This window comes from Onychomys torridus, chromosome 3 (assembly GCF_903995425.1).
Source record: "Onychomys torridus chromosome 3, mOncTor1.1, whole genome shotgun sequence".
NCBI classification, from domain to species: domain Eukaryota; kingdom Metazoa; phylum Chordata; class Mammalia; order Rodentia; family Cricetidae; genus Onychomys; species Onychomys torridus.
Window position 1 is genome coordinate 105681636 of NC_050445.1, and position 15604 is coordinate 105697239.

General features: G+C 57.9%; 1 protein-coding gene across 2 annotated transcripts in view; it reads right to left on the reverse strand.

The window, feature by feature from the left end:
* The window catches only part of Plxnd1 (plexin D1), a 41825-nt gene extending 31969 nt beyond the window's left edge, over positions 1-9856 (reverse strand). The window contains exon 1 of one of the 2 annotated variants that reach the window (XM_036181334.1): positions 8342-9854. In XM_036181334.1, coding sequence (XP_036037227.1) covers positions 8342-9658 — 1317 coding nt within the window. In that variant the 5' untranslated portion in view covers positions 9659-9854. Of the gene's footprint in view, positions 1-8341 lie in introns of both variants that reach the window. The other variant, XM_036181335.1, reaches the window with a different exon arrangement.
* Positions 9857-15604: the final 5748 nt, after the last annotated feature.

The following is a 15604-nucleotide window of genomic DNA, read 5'->3' on the forward strand; positions in this document are numbered from 1 at the left end:
TGGCCTGGGAACACCTTCCTGTCTGAGGCCCAGAATGGAAGGCTCACAATGGCTCACAAGTGTCACATAGCTGATTGTGGTGTGGCAACAGCTACTGGGCTGCCCAGAATCCCCCACTCACCCCGCCCCCCACCTCCATGGCAACCAGTAGGAGGCTTTCTTCTTCTCTACCGTGCTGGGGTGGAGCCTGTTGGATGCGGGAGGGGCCTCCGTTGAGAGACACACCCCATCCCACAGGGAGTTTCTGCTGCTAGCTAAGGGTGGCACCCCAATACTATGGCCCCTCTGGCAATTAGACCAAGGCAGTGTGGGATGTCAGCAAAGGGGACTGAGGGAGGGACCCAGGGGCTGCCCTTCCTGCCTTTGTAACTTTCCTATTAAGTTGAAAAGTAGGGCGGTGGTGGTGGTGTAAGCTTTTAATCCCAGCACTTAGAAGGCAGAGCAGGTAGATCTCTGTGAGTTTGAGGCCAGCCTGGTCTACAGAGTGAGTTCCAGGACAGCCAGGGCTGCACAGAGAAACCCTGTTTTGAAAAACTAAACACGCACACACGCACGCACGCACGCATGTGCCCAACTGCAAAGTAGGCCACGGCCCCTCAGCAGCCCAACAGCCTGCACTGAGTCTCCAGTGCAGTCAGAATAAACATAAGCCTTCAAGGGCTCGCTCAAAGTGACCCTGACCTGTGACCGATCAGAGATCCAAGCTGGTTGTGGGGCAGGGTTCTCCTGGGGGTCCAAGGACAAGGGCGACCACAGCAAGCAGGGCTTCCTGCAGACCCAGCAGTTGGGGAACTCTGTTCCTGGCCTTACTAGCTGTCTCAGGAATAAAGGGAATATTCTGGAGCTTGTACTTCACCTCTAAGAAATCCAGCCCTCAGCCCCCAGCTGCCAACTTCGGCTCGTGCTGCCCTTTGAAACTCGCTGTCTCCATATAGGCAATGCCTCACTTGAGGGCAAACTGTGGCACAAAAAGATTCCTGAAGCCTCCCATTGTACCAGCTCTGGCTGGGGGACGGGATGACAGACTCAGCTCTGGAAGGTTCTCTCAGAGGAAATTGCTCCACTGAAAAGCCTCCTTGGGCCACCAATATACATCCAGGATACACGCATGCTCCTGCTACAGATGCCCAGCACAAAGGCGGACAGCAGATACCTTGAGACACACAGCACAGCCATTTGCTGGCTTCCTCATCTGTGAGACTGGGATAGTAACAGCACCTGCCACACAGGACTGCTGGAGGTGCCTGGAAGCCTGAGCACCACAGGTGCCTCTGGGGACATCCACAGAGTCAGGGTACCCAAGGATGGGTAAGCCCTGCCAGGTGACCACTGGGCACCTACAGCAGTCAGGTGTCTGCACGGGCTCTTGGGTTAGCACCCTCCACAGTAGACGCTTGGTGAGCTGATCTGCTGCTGTCTGGAACCTGAGGGGCTGACTCAGATGGTGTTGTTTGGCTACTTGGCCACAGCTGGCCAGACACCCAGCTCCCCTTCTCCAGACTGTTTCTCATTCCCTGGCCAGGCCCTGTCCCCAGCACCCCCCACTACTGTCCCGAAGGAGCAGTGTGGCCTGGGCTGAGAAGCATTGTTTCTCCCCAGCCTAAGGCCCTGCCCCCCAGCTAGCTCCAGTAGGCAGACCTCCTCTAACTAGATGACTCTGCAGCTTCCTCACTGCCAGGGACCAGTTGCATCTCCTGGGCTGGCCACTGCTGGTCCCCGCTGGGCTGGGGACAGATGGAGTCTCACACCTCCTGGCCTCCCTCCTCACTGGCCTCCTGTAGTCCCGTCCCTTGGGCACTGACACACTCCCGGGCTACTCAGGCAGGTCTGCTGGTTCTGTGGTCTGTGCTCCTGGGTACAGAGTTCCTAATGGCTGCCACCATCAAAGTCACTTGGAGCTAGGAAGCCCTTGGGTGCCAGCTGCAGAAACTGGGGCCCACCGCATCACAACACAGTGGGCAAACAGAAGCTGAGATAGCCCATTCAGGCAGCTGGCCAGAGCCCAGCTCGGCTCCAGCCCCAGGCCTCCACTCAAGGATACTGAGTGCAGCAGCTCCGTTATTTACTGATTGAGCCTGAAGTGCTGTGGTGATCGGCCCTCTGGGGCTGTGCAGTCCTTGGACCAGAGCCTCAGGCTTCCTTCTTCCATAGCATGTGATTTATGGCGTTTTAGGCTGAAGACAGTACATTGGGAGGGCAAGAGCCAGGCTGCCTGAGAACTTGGTGGCATCACGGGTCAGCACCAGAGGAAGCCACTTCAGCTGGACCACCGGATGTCCACCTGGGTGGCCCAACATGGGTCTGACAAGAATAAGCTGTGTTCTGAGGTAGCCAGGATCCCGTTCTGGCACTCAGAAATGCTCCTGGGGATGTCCCCACTCAGGGACAGCTGGTTTCCATGGCAATGCTCACACCATTGTCAGAGCTGGAAAGGCCTTCGGGAATCACCTGGTGCAGCCAGCATGGGGGAATTTCGCCAGCACCTGGTGGCAGCCAGGACTTTTCCAGAGCCAAATAGGCTATGAGTCCTCATCTTCTAAGGCCACACAGGCTACCCAGGGTCAGCAGGATGGTGTCTAACACCTTGGTCCACAGACAAGACCCTGTGTTCTCAGCCTCAGCTCTACTGCTAACACTACCTTGTCTCTGCCTTCCTTCCCTGCCGAGCCATCTCCCAAGTGCTGTCCCGAGCCACTTCCTCCAGGAAGCCCTCCTATTCTCAGGTGGGGCTCGGCACAGAGCAGCATAGTCCTCAGTGTTCTGGGACTCTGGGATACCGGGGCAGGGTCTACCTTCTTTCTTTGGGCCATGCAACAAGCCCAGTTCCCTCTAAGGGATGCCCTTAGGGGTTAGACACAGGACATGACAAGCACCAAAGATGGCAGGCCAATAGAGGGGCAGGAGCCCCACACCTGGGGGTGGCTGGAGCCCCACACCTGGGGGTGGCTGAAGGGTTCTGACTCTAACCTAGGGCAATTCCACAGGCCTCCTGGAAACACTCACCACCACCTTAGGCCGTTCTTAGGCTCCATTTCCACACCTTTAAAATGGGCTCATTTTTAAAGTGCTCGATGCAGAAGCCTAAGACTCTGCATTCAGATCCCTAGCACCTACATGAAAAGCCATTTATGGCTGCTTTTGTCTGTAATCCCAGCACTGGGAGGCTGAGGCGAGAGAATCCTTGGGAGCTCAACAGCCAGCCAGTCCAGCCAAAGAAGCTCCAGGTTCCATGAGAGATCCTGTCTTAAAAATAAGGTGGAGAGGGACAAAGGAAGACCCAGGACATCGACCTGTAGCTTCTATAAGCTCATGTATCAATGCAGATGTAGATAAAGCCATTTTACTGGACTTGGGGAGGTGGAGTTGGGTCGCAAGGCGCTTTGCAAACGCCTGGCACAGAGCAACCTCTCAAGAAACCTCACCAATTACAAATGGGCACTTGCACTTCTGGTGGTCTCTGTCAATGTGTGGTCCAGCTCAGACCCCACAACAACTGCCAGAACTTGAGCCACACACTAGCTCCCCAAACTTCATGAACGAGACTACCCAGCCTGCTAAGAAGAGAAGGCTTCTGCAGTGGCTGTGTCCTGGGCCATGGCATCCCCTGGGTAGCCTCTCCAGTTTGTCTCCAACACATGTGACTCAGGACCCCACTGGCAAGAACAAAAGGAACCTGTCTGGTCTGCATTCCTACTGTCCAGAAAAACACATTGACATACTCCCAGGGGCTGGGGCCCTCACCCCTTCCAGAGAAGAGACATTCCTTCACTTTTTGTTGTGGTTCGGTTTTAGGTCTCACAATTGAGGCTGGCCTCTACCTCACAATCCTCTTGTTTCGGCCTCTCAAGTGCTGGGTACAGTTATGCAACATCAGAGACTAGTGTGGCCAGGTGCTCTCAGGTCCCACTGTGCTCAGGAGGCTTCAGCAGTCAGCCCTTCTGCACATGCGCAGTGGCTTCACCCCACCTATCTATCTTCCAGGAGCTGTGGTGCCCAGGGAATTGCCCAAATGACCTCATTCCAGTGATGGGGGAACCCAGGAGAGAACGGGGGAGAACTCAGAGCTCTCAGCTGACCAGTCATGCCTCAGTAAAGGCTGGTCACAGGGAGTCCAAGGCCAGCAGCAGTCTGGTGATCTGGAACTTCAGGGTAGCCGTATGACCCTGGGCAGGTCCCTTGCCCTTTCTGGGACTCAGTTTCCCCCTCTGTGAACCTCACTGTCTGACGACAGTGGCCAGTGAGAACTAGGCAGTGACAAACACTTCTCTAGCACCAGGCATCAGGATCTTGGTCTGCCCGATCCCCCCTAAAGACAGACAACCACGGGGAGGCCCTCAGCTTCCTCACTTGTCCCAGCCTCCTCAGTTGATGCACAGCAGGCGCTGGTCTGACTCCTTAGGTCTGTCCGCCCCACTGAGCTCCACTGGGAACGGGGCCTGCTTACACTCTCACTACACTTCTCTGCCTCATCCCGGCTCCCTCAGAGCCTGGTGTGAGCTCATCAGCTGCCAGGGCCCAGCCCAGCCTCCTCTGAGCACCTGCGGTCTGCTCCACACACCAGCGTGCTGTGCTCAGATGTACACCGCCCCCCTCCCCACCTGCACCTGCTGTTTCCTGGGTGCAGCATACGACAGTTTTTGATCCGCGTCTTTGAAAAGAGGCACAGACTTTTCTTTAGAATGAGAAAGCATGAGCACAGAGAGGGTGGCTGACTGGCCCTGGGCTGCAGAGCTGAAACTCTGTCAGCTTTGTCCCTGGGGAGCCAGACGCTCTCAGGATAGGAAGGCTGTGGCCCAAGCCCACCACCTGTCTTTCCAGGGGAGGTCTTCCTAGCCAGGCCCTCTCCTAAATCCCACAAGGGTCTCTGCTTGCCTCCTTGACAGAGCGTACTAACTTCACCTCCCCTGTCTTGGAAGCTCTCTCCACCACCACCTGCCATCTCAGCCCTGAAATTGGTATAGAAAATACCTTCCTGAGCCGTGTGCCACCCACCACACGCCTGCTTTAAAGCCGCCTGGGGATTTTTTTTTTCCATGTCATTACTATAAAAAGACACTCTGAAAAAGCAGATCTGGCATCTGCTTGCTGTCCTGCAACTTAGGTACACACACGTCATGGTCATGTAGAGGCAAAAGGGTCAGAGAAAGGAGTCGCAGCCAGCCAGTCCCACCTTGCCATCTCCTGCCTTAGTTTCTCTGCCAATAGCACACAACTGCCCAACATGCTTTCCCTTCAAACACACTGTGGTGTGAGGAAGGGAACCCTACCTACCTAACTGCCTTTTCCCCTCCATCTGGGGCTGGGCAGGACAGGCTTTGAGGGGCCCAGCCGGCCACACCCGAGGCACTGTCCTAGCCAGTTGTCCTGTGGCTTCAGCGCAGACAGTACAGGCCCAGCACAGGGCAGGTGTTCAAGAACGTCCCACCCAGAGCATCTTGACTGCTATTCCTTCTGGGTCCCTCCTTGCTGGCCATTGTGGGCTTTCTAGATCACACAACTGCCAACTCTTGGGTGTGGTGATGGGCAAACAGTGTGTGTATCTCATCAAGTCCCCACAGCAACCCTAGATGTGCTTAAGATGATCCCATTTGGGACCAGGATATAGTTCAGTTGGTACAGTACTTGCCTGGCATGCACCGAGACCCTAGGTTTACTACTGAAGGCCACATAAGCTGAGTGTGGTGGCACATGCCTGTAATCCCACCACTCAGTGAGCCTAAACCTGAGCTACATAGTAAGCCTAAACCTGGCCTGGGCTACATGAGACCCAGTCCATTCTTAGGTCCCTGTATTGTCCAGGAGGCCAGAAGCCAGGGAATTAATGGGGGTCCCCAGAAAGCAGGTCTCATAACACTGGGGGTTTGGTAAATGTTCAGGGGACCCACCTGGGGCTGCAGGTAAAGATGGTAAGGTCTTACAGCTCCAGATGGGTCTTACAGGCCTGATGAGGACACTGTTTTCCAGGACAGCCTAGAGCCCAGCTAAGCGCTAACTGCATCCCCAGGGGTGAGAACAGGACAACCCACCAATGACTGCTGTGCACTAGGCACTATGCACTTGACTTTGTGGTTAACTTGCTCATTTGGTCCTAATGCCTCTGGGAGAAGACTGTGTGCATGGTCCTGATGCCTCTGCAGAAAGACTGTGTGCATGGTCCTAAGGCCTCTGTGGAAAGGCTGTGTGCATGGTCCTAAGGCCTCTGCAGAAAGACTGTGTGCATGGTCCTAAAGCCTCTGCAGAAAGACTGTGTGCATGCATGGTCCTAATGCCTCTGGGAGAAGACTGTGTGCATGGTCCTAATGCCTCTGTGTGCATGGTCCTAAGGCCTCTGCAGAAAGACTGTGTGCATGGTCCTAATGCCTCTGGGAGAAGACTGTGTGCATGGTCCTAAGACTGTGTGCATTATCTTAACTTTAGGGTGAAGAAAACCGAGGCTTAGATTCTGTTGCCGGGTCAAGGTCACACAGCCAGGCAGTGACAGACAGACTTTATGCAGGGGAGCTGGCAATGGCTTGACAAGGACCACATGCACTGTGTCCTGCTGCAGGTCTAGACCCAGGGGGCCCTTCCAGGGGCCCTAGCCTGGGTCCACAGTCAGGCACTGGGTAGACAGAATGCAGCAGACTAACCTAGAAGGGCCCCAGCAGGGATATACTATTTGGCCTTGAGGTGAGGAGCAGGTCTAAACTACACTGCCCTACAGCTATTTTCCTTGTGAAGGCCCTGCCCCCTTGGGAGGAGGGCAATCCAGCTGCCTTCAGCCTGGTGAGTCACTGTGGCTGCCCAGGGGGCACCAGGGACCGTGGGAATCAGGACAGATCTTACTGGAGGGGGAGGGGAGAGGCAGCCTGAGGAATCCCACAGAACCCTTCATCAGCTAGGGGCCCACAGAGGGCTGCCTCCTCGGCCCACAGAGCTTCCCCCTTCCTATGGTCCCAGCCTCCAGATCCAGCCGGGCACAGCCATGGAAAGGCTGCGGCTCTGTAGAGAAGAACGGGGGGGGGGGGGGGCGGCTACCCTCTCCCCAGCACTGCACAGGGGGCCTGACCCTGCCGGTGGCAGGGCTAGAAGCTTCAGACAGTCCATTGGCCTCTCACTCTCAATGACCTTTCTTGTGAGGGGCTGACCAGCAGGGTGGTAGGCGGCTGTCGGAGTCTGCCAAGAGAGGGAATCTAGGCTTGCTCAAAGCCCCAGTGTTGGGGACGCCCACGTGCGAGAGTCTTGCTACCACTGGGGACCACAGAGGAAGGGACAAGTGAGGGAGCCTCAGCGAGAACAGAAGGCTTGGCTTAGCCCTTCGCAGTGCTGTTTTGGGGTGGCGAATGAGGACCCACAAGCCTACCTTCTGGAGCAAACAGGAAGTGAGTTCTGCTGTGAAATCCTTTCAGGGGGCTGGCTGCACCCAAGTGACCCATATGGTGACCCCTAACCTGGCCCTCTTGCCACTGCTCACCCCCAGGCTCCACCTCATCCTCAGCTCTGTAGTTCTCTGTTCCAACCAAGACTTCTGCCAAAGACTCCTTTCCATCCTCGGTGACTGCATCTGTCCAGCTGGGCTGCCTGGATGCCCCCATGGACACAGGCTGGGGGTGGTGGTGGAGAGGGGGCTGCAGCAGATAGCTTGAGTTCAAGCCCTGCCTCTGCTAGTTCTCAGCTGTGTCTCTTAAAACCCTTATACCCTGCTTCTTCTTGGAACTGAAAACAGACATTTGTTGAAGACAGGACACTTGACACACTAAGTTAAACGTTCACAACACTGGTGGTCACTCCAGGTCTGCCACGCCACCTAATAGGTGCACAGCTGCTATTTGTTGAGTTAAAGTTGGCCTTGAGCACACACCAGTTTGCCAACCAGGTGACCTCTCCAGAGAAGCAATCACTTCCCAAATACCAGTGTCTCCCGGCACATGTTCCTACTCAGAGTCTATATCCCTGCATGCCTATGCTCTTGGGACCTCCAGTGGGTGCCCCTGTCACATACTTAGCCCTTCCATCCCACCCTCTCCTTGTCTTCAGGACTCTGCTGCCACACCCATTCACACATCTGCCAGGCTGCTGTGGTATGTCCTAAGGGCACCCAGTCTCCCTAAGCACACTCTTGGCGTCACTCCCTCTCAACTCAGCACGCACCTGTGGCCCCCACCTGCAGACCTGGTGCTCTGTCTTCTGGGAACACCTGGGTACCTTGACAACGCAGACACCCCCCTCCCCCTTAGGTGTGTGCACCTGTGACCCAGCACACTCCCGGGCCAGCACCACTGCCAGCAACCAATCCTCCAGGACATCTACATCCCTGTATACACAATGGATCCCCACACTGGCTCCCCAGGCCCCGGCGTACCTGTATGTTACGTTTGTTCTCGCAGGCCGGCCCGGTGCCCTGCACCACGCTGTCCAGTACCGCCACGACGTCGGGCGCCGGCTCCACGAAGCAAGCGGTGCGCGCAGCACGGATGGCCGCCTGCACGTCGGCGAAGCGGAAGACACAGAGCGCGGCCGGGGCGTTGCGGGCACCTGGGGCGCCCTGGGGCCGCTCGAAGACGGCGAAGAGCTGCTCGCGCACGGGGAAGACAGACACCAGGCGGCTGTAGAGGTCACCGCGGCCCGCGCCGCCCGCGCACTGCAACCCCAGCTGGATGTAGGACTCGGTGAGCTTCTTGGCGTCGCCGCCCGCGCCGCGGGGCAGGCAGATGCGCGCCAGCAGGCTGCGCGCCTGGCTGTCCTTGTCGCCCGCACGCGCCTCGCTGTTGAGCGCCAGGTACGCGTAGGGCTGCGCGCCGCGCGGAGGCGCCGCCGGGTGCAAGAAGGCGCTCACGAAGCCCAGCTTGTACTGCTCTTTGGCACCCTGCTTGATCTTCAGGATGTTGTCGTCGGACGGGTTGAGGTCGAAGGTGAAGAGCTTGGCCAAGTTTCCACGCGCGTCCAGGGAGCGGATGGCGATCTCGGGCGTGTTCTCGAAGCGGTGGTCTTCCAGGCTACGGTTGCGCGGGAAGAAGGCGCTGCCGTAGCCGGTGTACGTGGCGCCTACAAGCAGACGGCTGCCCCCCGTGCTCGTGGTCGGCGGCAGCACCAGCCCCACAGTGGATGCATTGGGGTGATTGGCGGCCACGTTGAGCATGCTAGGGAACACCGTGACCGGTTCGGCGGGCGGCGCGGCAGGCGGGAAGCTCACGGCCAGGGCCGAGATGTTGCCCCGGCGCCGAAGCTGGCACAAACCCTGGTAAATGGAGCCGCACGCGACCACCAGACCCTGGCCAGGGTCCAGCTGCAGGATTTTGTTGTAGTTGTCGGTGAGGCGCCGCGGGTGCTCGCACGAGGCTTGCGGGAGCTGCGGGGCGTGACACAGCGGGCTGTCCGGCACGGGGCCCACGGTCGCCTCGGCCTCCAGGCTCAGGTTGGCGCTCGACAGCTGATACAGGCGGTTCACAGCCGCGAGGTACACGGTGCCCGCCGCGCCGTCCAGGGCGAAGTTGTTGGTGGGCGTGGGCGAAGGGAAACGGCGCTGGATCTCCAAAGCGCCGGCCCGCGCCGCCCCGAGCAGCAGCAGCAGAGGCAGCGGCGGCAGACCGGGGCCCCGCGAGTGCTGGCGGGGAGGCAAGGGGACGGCCGCGGCGGCCCGGGCGCTAGGGGGTGCGCCGCCCGCGGCGCGACGAGCCATCCAGGCGAGCGCGGGCTGCTCGGCGCGGCGAGTGCATGGGGCGCGGCGCGGCCGGGAGCCGGGAGCTCGGAGGCGGCGAGAGGCGGGGGGGCGGGCCCGGGCTGCGAGGCGCTTCCTGCCCGCGCCTGCCGCCCCCGGCCCCGGCGCCCCGGCCCGACTCTGGCGCGCCGCACAGCCCGGGGGCGGCTCCGCGGAGGCCACGCCCCCAGCCCAGTTCCCCGCCCCAGACGCCTGGCCCACACCCTTTCGCCCCGGGCCACGCCCCTGAGCCACGCCCCGCCCCACCCCCCGACTCCTAGTCGGGGTCGCTGGCCGGTGCTCCCAGCAGTTGCAAGTTCCCTGCCTCTTGGCTGAATCCCGGCCACCTGGAAGGTCTCGCTCACGTTTGTTTGTTATCTTTCCTCTTTCTCCTCGTCCCGGCCCTTTCTCCCTTCGGTTTCTGGGCTCGGGTTTGTCTTCCACCGCCGCGCAGAGTTTCGCTCTCCCAGTCTCTCCGACTCCCCTACTTCGCTCCCTTCAACTCCGCCCCGTGCCTCTCCCGCGTCACTCCCTCTCCCTCGCCTGCGTTTTTCTGTTCCCGCAGCTCTCCCTCCCTACTCTTTCCCTCTCCTTGTCCCCTGAAGCCCTCCGTTTCTTCTCCACCCCCTGCCGCTTCTGGTCACAGCCCCTCCTCACATGTTCCTCAAGTCTCTTTCTAAACGCCAGCCAGACCAAGGGACATGAGGTCCCTGGGACTCCATGATCTGTCCCCAAAATTGTCCTGTAAATGGGGAGTTCACAGGCAGCAGGCACCGTGGAACAAGCTTGGCGGTCCCACAGCAAAAGTAGGAAACTACATCAAGAGGAAGTATGTCCCTCTTGCTACACCACGGGGCAGGCTAGGCTCAGCAGGACACCAGACCGTGTCTCCGTGTGAAGTCAAACCCTGTGAACCCTCAGGCCCCTGCCCTTAGTCTCGGGTTCTGAGAAGACCTTAAGTTGTCCCACATATGAGCTGGCACTGGGCACCAGTCTCTTGACCTACAAAAGAATGGGTAGGCCCTGGGTTAGAGACAGGTAGTGGTATCCTAAGGTCACAGAGCCCATGTGATGCTCTCTATGTGGTGGTGCCCACATAGGGCCATGCCCACATAGGGCCCTTTATATGCTTTACTCAACCCATTTTACATACATGGAAACTGAGGTTCCAGAAGTGAAGCCAGAGACCCACAGCTAAGGGGGAGGGGGAAGTGGGGCACTGTTCCATTGTTTGAAGCCACAGTCCCTCAGCTACAGGTCCTCAATCAGGATCTCCTATCAGTTTGCAGCTGTCACTTGGAAACTGGTGGCCCTTACTCAGAAGGGTGACCTCTCCTGCCTTGCTCCCACTGGATAGGAAGGAAGGGTGGGGAGGGGGTTTCCCTGTGCCTGAGGGGTCAGCAGAAAGGGCCCAGCTTACAGCTACCCCCATTTCCCTGGTCCCCACCCCAGCCTTCCTGTGACTGTGCTGGCTGGCCTGCCTGCCATATTCCACCCCATTCATGGCCTTGGCTTTGATGGTCAGGAGTGTTCCTTGGCAGGAAATTGGAGACTTCTGTCCTAGCCCCCCACCCCTCGCCCCAACTTGAGTACTCAGGGAACCTGCCTCCACCTCTGTAGGGGGAGACTCATGGCATAGTATCGGTGTTAGCCACAGGAGAGCCAAGCAAGGTATACAGAGCCCCAGACCCTCCCTCCCACTGGACAGCCCCAGTGCAGCCCGTCCATCGGCTTTTTTATCTTCCTCTAGCCTGCTGCCCATCTGTCGTCTTCCTCTGCTTCCCCCCCCCTCTCTTCCCCTCTCTCCCCTCCCCCCTCCACTCGGTCTCTATCTCTGGTCTCTGTCTCACTCTCCATGTCCCTCGTCCTGTCCCCTCCCCCTCCCTGCTTCCTTCCTGTCCCTCTGCTCTTACTTTCTTGCCGCATCCTGCAGCTCCCCCCACTGAGCCTCGAGGATAATGCTTTATGACATCTTGGCTTAGCTGGCCCAATGGATTGTTTTGGGTACTGAGGGCAAACTTCCTGCCAAGCTGGTGGAACTCTGGAGTCACCCCAGCTTCAGCATGTGGGGCCTGGTTAGATTCTGGGGTCTGCATACCCTCACATAAACGGAAGTAGGAAATACAGTGTGGCCTCCAGCAGGGCACTTGCCCTCTCTGAGCCTGTTTCCTGGTGTGAACAGTTATAACGGCACCAATACTACAAGGTTGAGTCACGGCCCCACTGACCCTGCTAAGGCTAGGAGCCCAGGCAGGACTGCAGTCGATCAGGGCCCCAGCCCACTTGAATCCCACACTAGTCAGTGGGTTACTGGGGGGCAAACCCTATGCCCAGTCTGCCACCACCATCTTACACCATCCTTGCACCAGAAGACAAAGCAGGGGTCACTGAGCCCATTTCACAGATGGGGAAACTGAGCATCACAGTAGGACTGGAACTCAGCTTTCTCTCAAGACCAAGATCATTCCTGGGTGAGAAGAGATGGGGAAGGGAGGAGGGAAGTCCTTGCTGAGACTCTGGGGGTCCTCCCAGGATAGATTTGGGGGATCCACTGGGAGATAGATGGCACCCAGCACACTGACTGAAGTAGTTACACCCCCAGACAGCCACTCGGCTGCCAGCAACTGACGACAGGGCCCTTCCTCTCCTGCTCCTGGCTCCTGATTAGATCAAGGAGAAGTCTCGGTCTGGGGCTAACGTGTCTTTAATGACTTGCTAGCATCTAGCATTTGTCACTGTCCCTGTCTAATAGAAAGAGGGTCTCACGCTTAGCCAGCACCAGGAGCGTTCTAGAATTTACTCCGAACGTCTCTTTGCATTTAAGTTCCTGCCTGCTGCCGGCTGTGGAGCTGGCTTCCAGCACGGCCTGTGCTGTTGCCCCTCGTCAGCACCTGTGGAGGGCCTTGAAAGTGGCCCCTAGGCACTGGTGCAGGCCATTGCCCGGGTGTGCAGAGGCCTGGAGTTCGGAAGGGTGGGGAAAGCTTCCCCTGGCTGCTGAGGACCAGGATGGGCATGTCCCCCAGGTCAGTGCTCCCCTACCCCCTCCTGCAAGGCTCCGCTGGCGACACAGGGCAGAGCTGGGGGGAGGGGAAGGAAGAGGGAGAAGAGGAAATGTTTTTCTTCTTCAATTGGAAACAATAACATTGGGGGCCTTGGCTGTGCTAGGAAGAGGGGCTCTGTGGGGGGAGGGGGGCCCGACACTGGAGAAGGTCCCCTGCAGGAAGTGCTTCTGACATACCAGAGTGGAGGACAAAGGTGCTGGGAGCAGAGTGGAGGGGAGAGACACCATCAGGAGTGGACTGCAGCCCCTTCCGTCCTTCCTCACAGTGAGCCCTGAGAGGGGACACTGAGGATCAGAGAGGCGGGGCCACGTGCGAGTAGCTGCCCAGCCTGCTCAGTGTCCCAACTGGGATTCTTAGCCGCTTGTGTCCCCTGCTCTTCACCCAGCCTCAGCTTTGTCCCTAACCTCTTGCTGACCCCAGGGGCATGAGATCTCAAGAGGACCATGGAATCCAAGACACAGGACTGCTGTGCCCAAAGTAAACAGCCGCCTGTTGGAGCAGCTGGTCTGTTGTGAGCCCGGTGTCTGCCCACTTGCCGCCTCTGGAACTGGGGCTCCTCTCCACTCCTCTGGGTCCCTCAGGAGAGCCTCTAAGAGCCCAGCATACGTATTTGCCTGATGCCAGCAAGGGCCTGGATGTCAGTTACCATCCGTGGATGCCAAGGCTCAGAGGGCTCAGATGGCCACCTGATGTCACACAGCACAACTTCTGATGTCACACAGCACAACTTCCTCATCCTCTGGACTCCACAGTAGCTCTCCCGGCCATTGCTACTGTGACTCCCAGGGTGTCCAGAAGGGACAGTGGTGACGCTGTCAGGAGGCATGCCCCACAGTTGCTGATAGTGTGCGCCAGGGGCTTGTCACGTTTCAGGCCCCTTCTTCTAGACTTTGGAGGGTCCCTCCCCTGCTACCTGGGAACCCCATTCCCTAGGGATCCTGCCCCAGGCCTGCTCTTTCTTTGTTGTCCTGTGGGGCCTGGAGGAAATGGTTCTCATTCCTGTGTGTCAGAGCCCTCTGCTGACTCTGAGCATGTCCTTGACCTCTATGGTCAGGGGACTTGCCAGGCAGGGTGGAGACCCGGAGCCCTTATGGGTTCATGGCAGGCGCCTGGCCTGTATGAGCCCCCACGTGGCCTCTTTGTGCTCTGTGAATCGGATAATGGACAACATTCTCAGACACCCCGTCATGGGTCAGGGCTTGTGAAAGGCCCCGGTCTGCTTACACTGAGGCCTCTGTCCAGTGGCAGCTATAAGGGTAGGGCCGCCCCAGGGGTCCCCACCCACATTCCCAGGCCACCACCACCAAGTGTCAGTTGCCTAGGCTGGGTTGGCAGGCGGGCAGTGGATAGGCAGGCAGTCACTGCTCAAACTGCAGTGGGTGCTTAAACACCCAGTGTGTGCCTGATGGGTCCTAGACAATCGTAGTCTGTTATGGCTGCACTAGATGGGTATGTAAACTGAGGCTCGGGTGAAGGGCTGGCCTGTCTCACCATGCCTGTTCCAGGAATGCTGCACTGACACCAGGACACTGTGGTGACCGTACCCCAAGGGACAGGTTGGTCAGCTGATGACAGGCAGGCAGGCAGGCTTCCCATGGCTTGGGTGCTTGGGTCTTTACCCTCACCAGGCAGATAGGAAGTCTGTTTATGGAGGGGGGACTGAGATTCAGAGGGGAGGTAGCCATCATGGGGCCACATGGCCAGAGATGGAGGTCTCACATAAATACTATGAGTTCCCTTCCCTGGGTGGGGGTGAGGTGGGGTGGGGGCAGTGGATCTCCATCAGGCCATGGAGCCTTCACTCTGTGCTTCCTCTCTGTCTCAAGAGAATTCCTCACCTTTCTTGGCCCCAGTTGGGACACTTGTGAAATGGGCATTAGAATCCCCCTAATCCCAGGCCATGGGGACAGGGTGAGTTACAGGCTGCTCAGGCAGCCTCTAGGCCTGGGAAGAAACACACACATTCAGTGACACCATTTATGTCCTCCATGTGGGGCCTACCCAGTTCTGACCTTGGAATTTGGCCCTCAGGAGGCGTTCCTCTGACACCTTGGTGTCCTGTGTCCTCAAGAGGGCAGAGCCTTGCCCCCCCCCCCCCCACAGTGGAGATCACTGCAAGTCACCAGTCAGCCTGGGCTATACAGCTAGTGGGACACTGTCTCAAAAACCTAAAGAAATGAGTCAAGCTAGAGCTGGAGGTTTATCCTGTGATCTCAGTATTTTGGAGGGGGCAAGAGGATTGCTGTGAGTTTGAGATCGGCCTGGGCTACAGACTGAGTTCTGGTTTCAAAATGAAACAAAACCAAAAATAAATAACAGACACTTCTCTAGCCCTTCTCTGGGAGGGGCTTGGTGCTAAGCACCTTGTCTAGACTAATTTAAACCTATAAGAACCCATAAAGAAGGTGACATTATGTCTATTTGAAGGTGGGGAAACTAGTGTGTGAGTGTGGAGGTCTCCAGCTGGCATGTGGGGAGCCTTGTTCTTAATGAACATGAACATCTCCAAGGCCTACATTGTCAGCGGGTCCCAGAGGCTTCACCAGGCCTCAGCCACTCACCTGGTTTGAAGCCCATTAGCACCCCATAATGTTCCCTGGTGAACTGAAGTAATGTTCCTATGCTGCTACTCTCTGAGAGGCCACAGGGGTGGGGTAGGGTGGGCAGCGTCACCCATCCCTGGGAGCATTATGGCTGTGATGAGAGACCAGGCAGGTGAGGACTGGAACCCAGATGAGCAGCTGTGTGTCATGAGGTCCTCGCCTTCCAGCTGCCTCCACCTGGTCTCAGTCACTGGGGACCTGGAGGCCCACACATCTGCAGGAATTGCTGGGTTAGCCAAGAAAATGGCTGCCAGCCAGGGAGA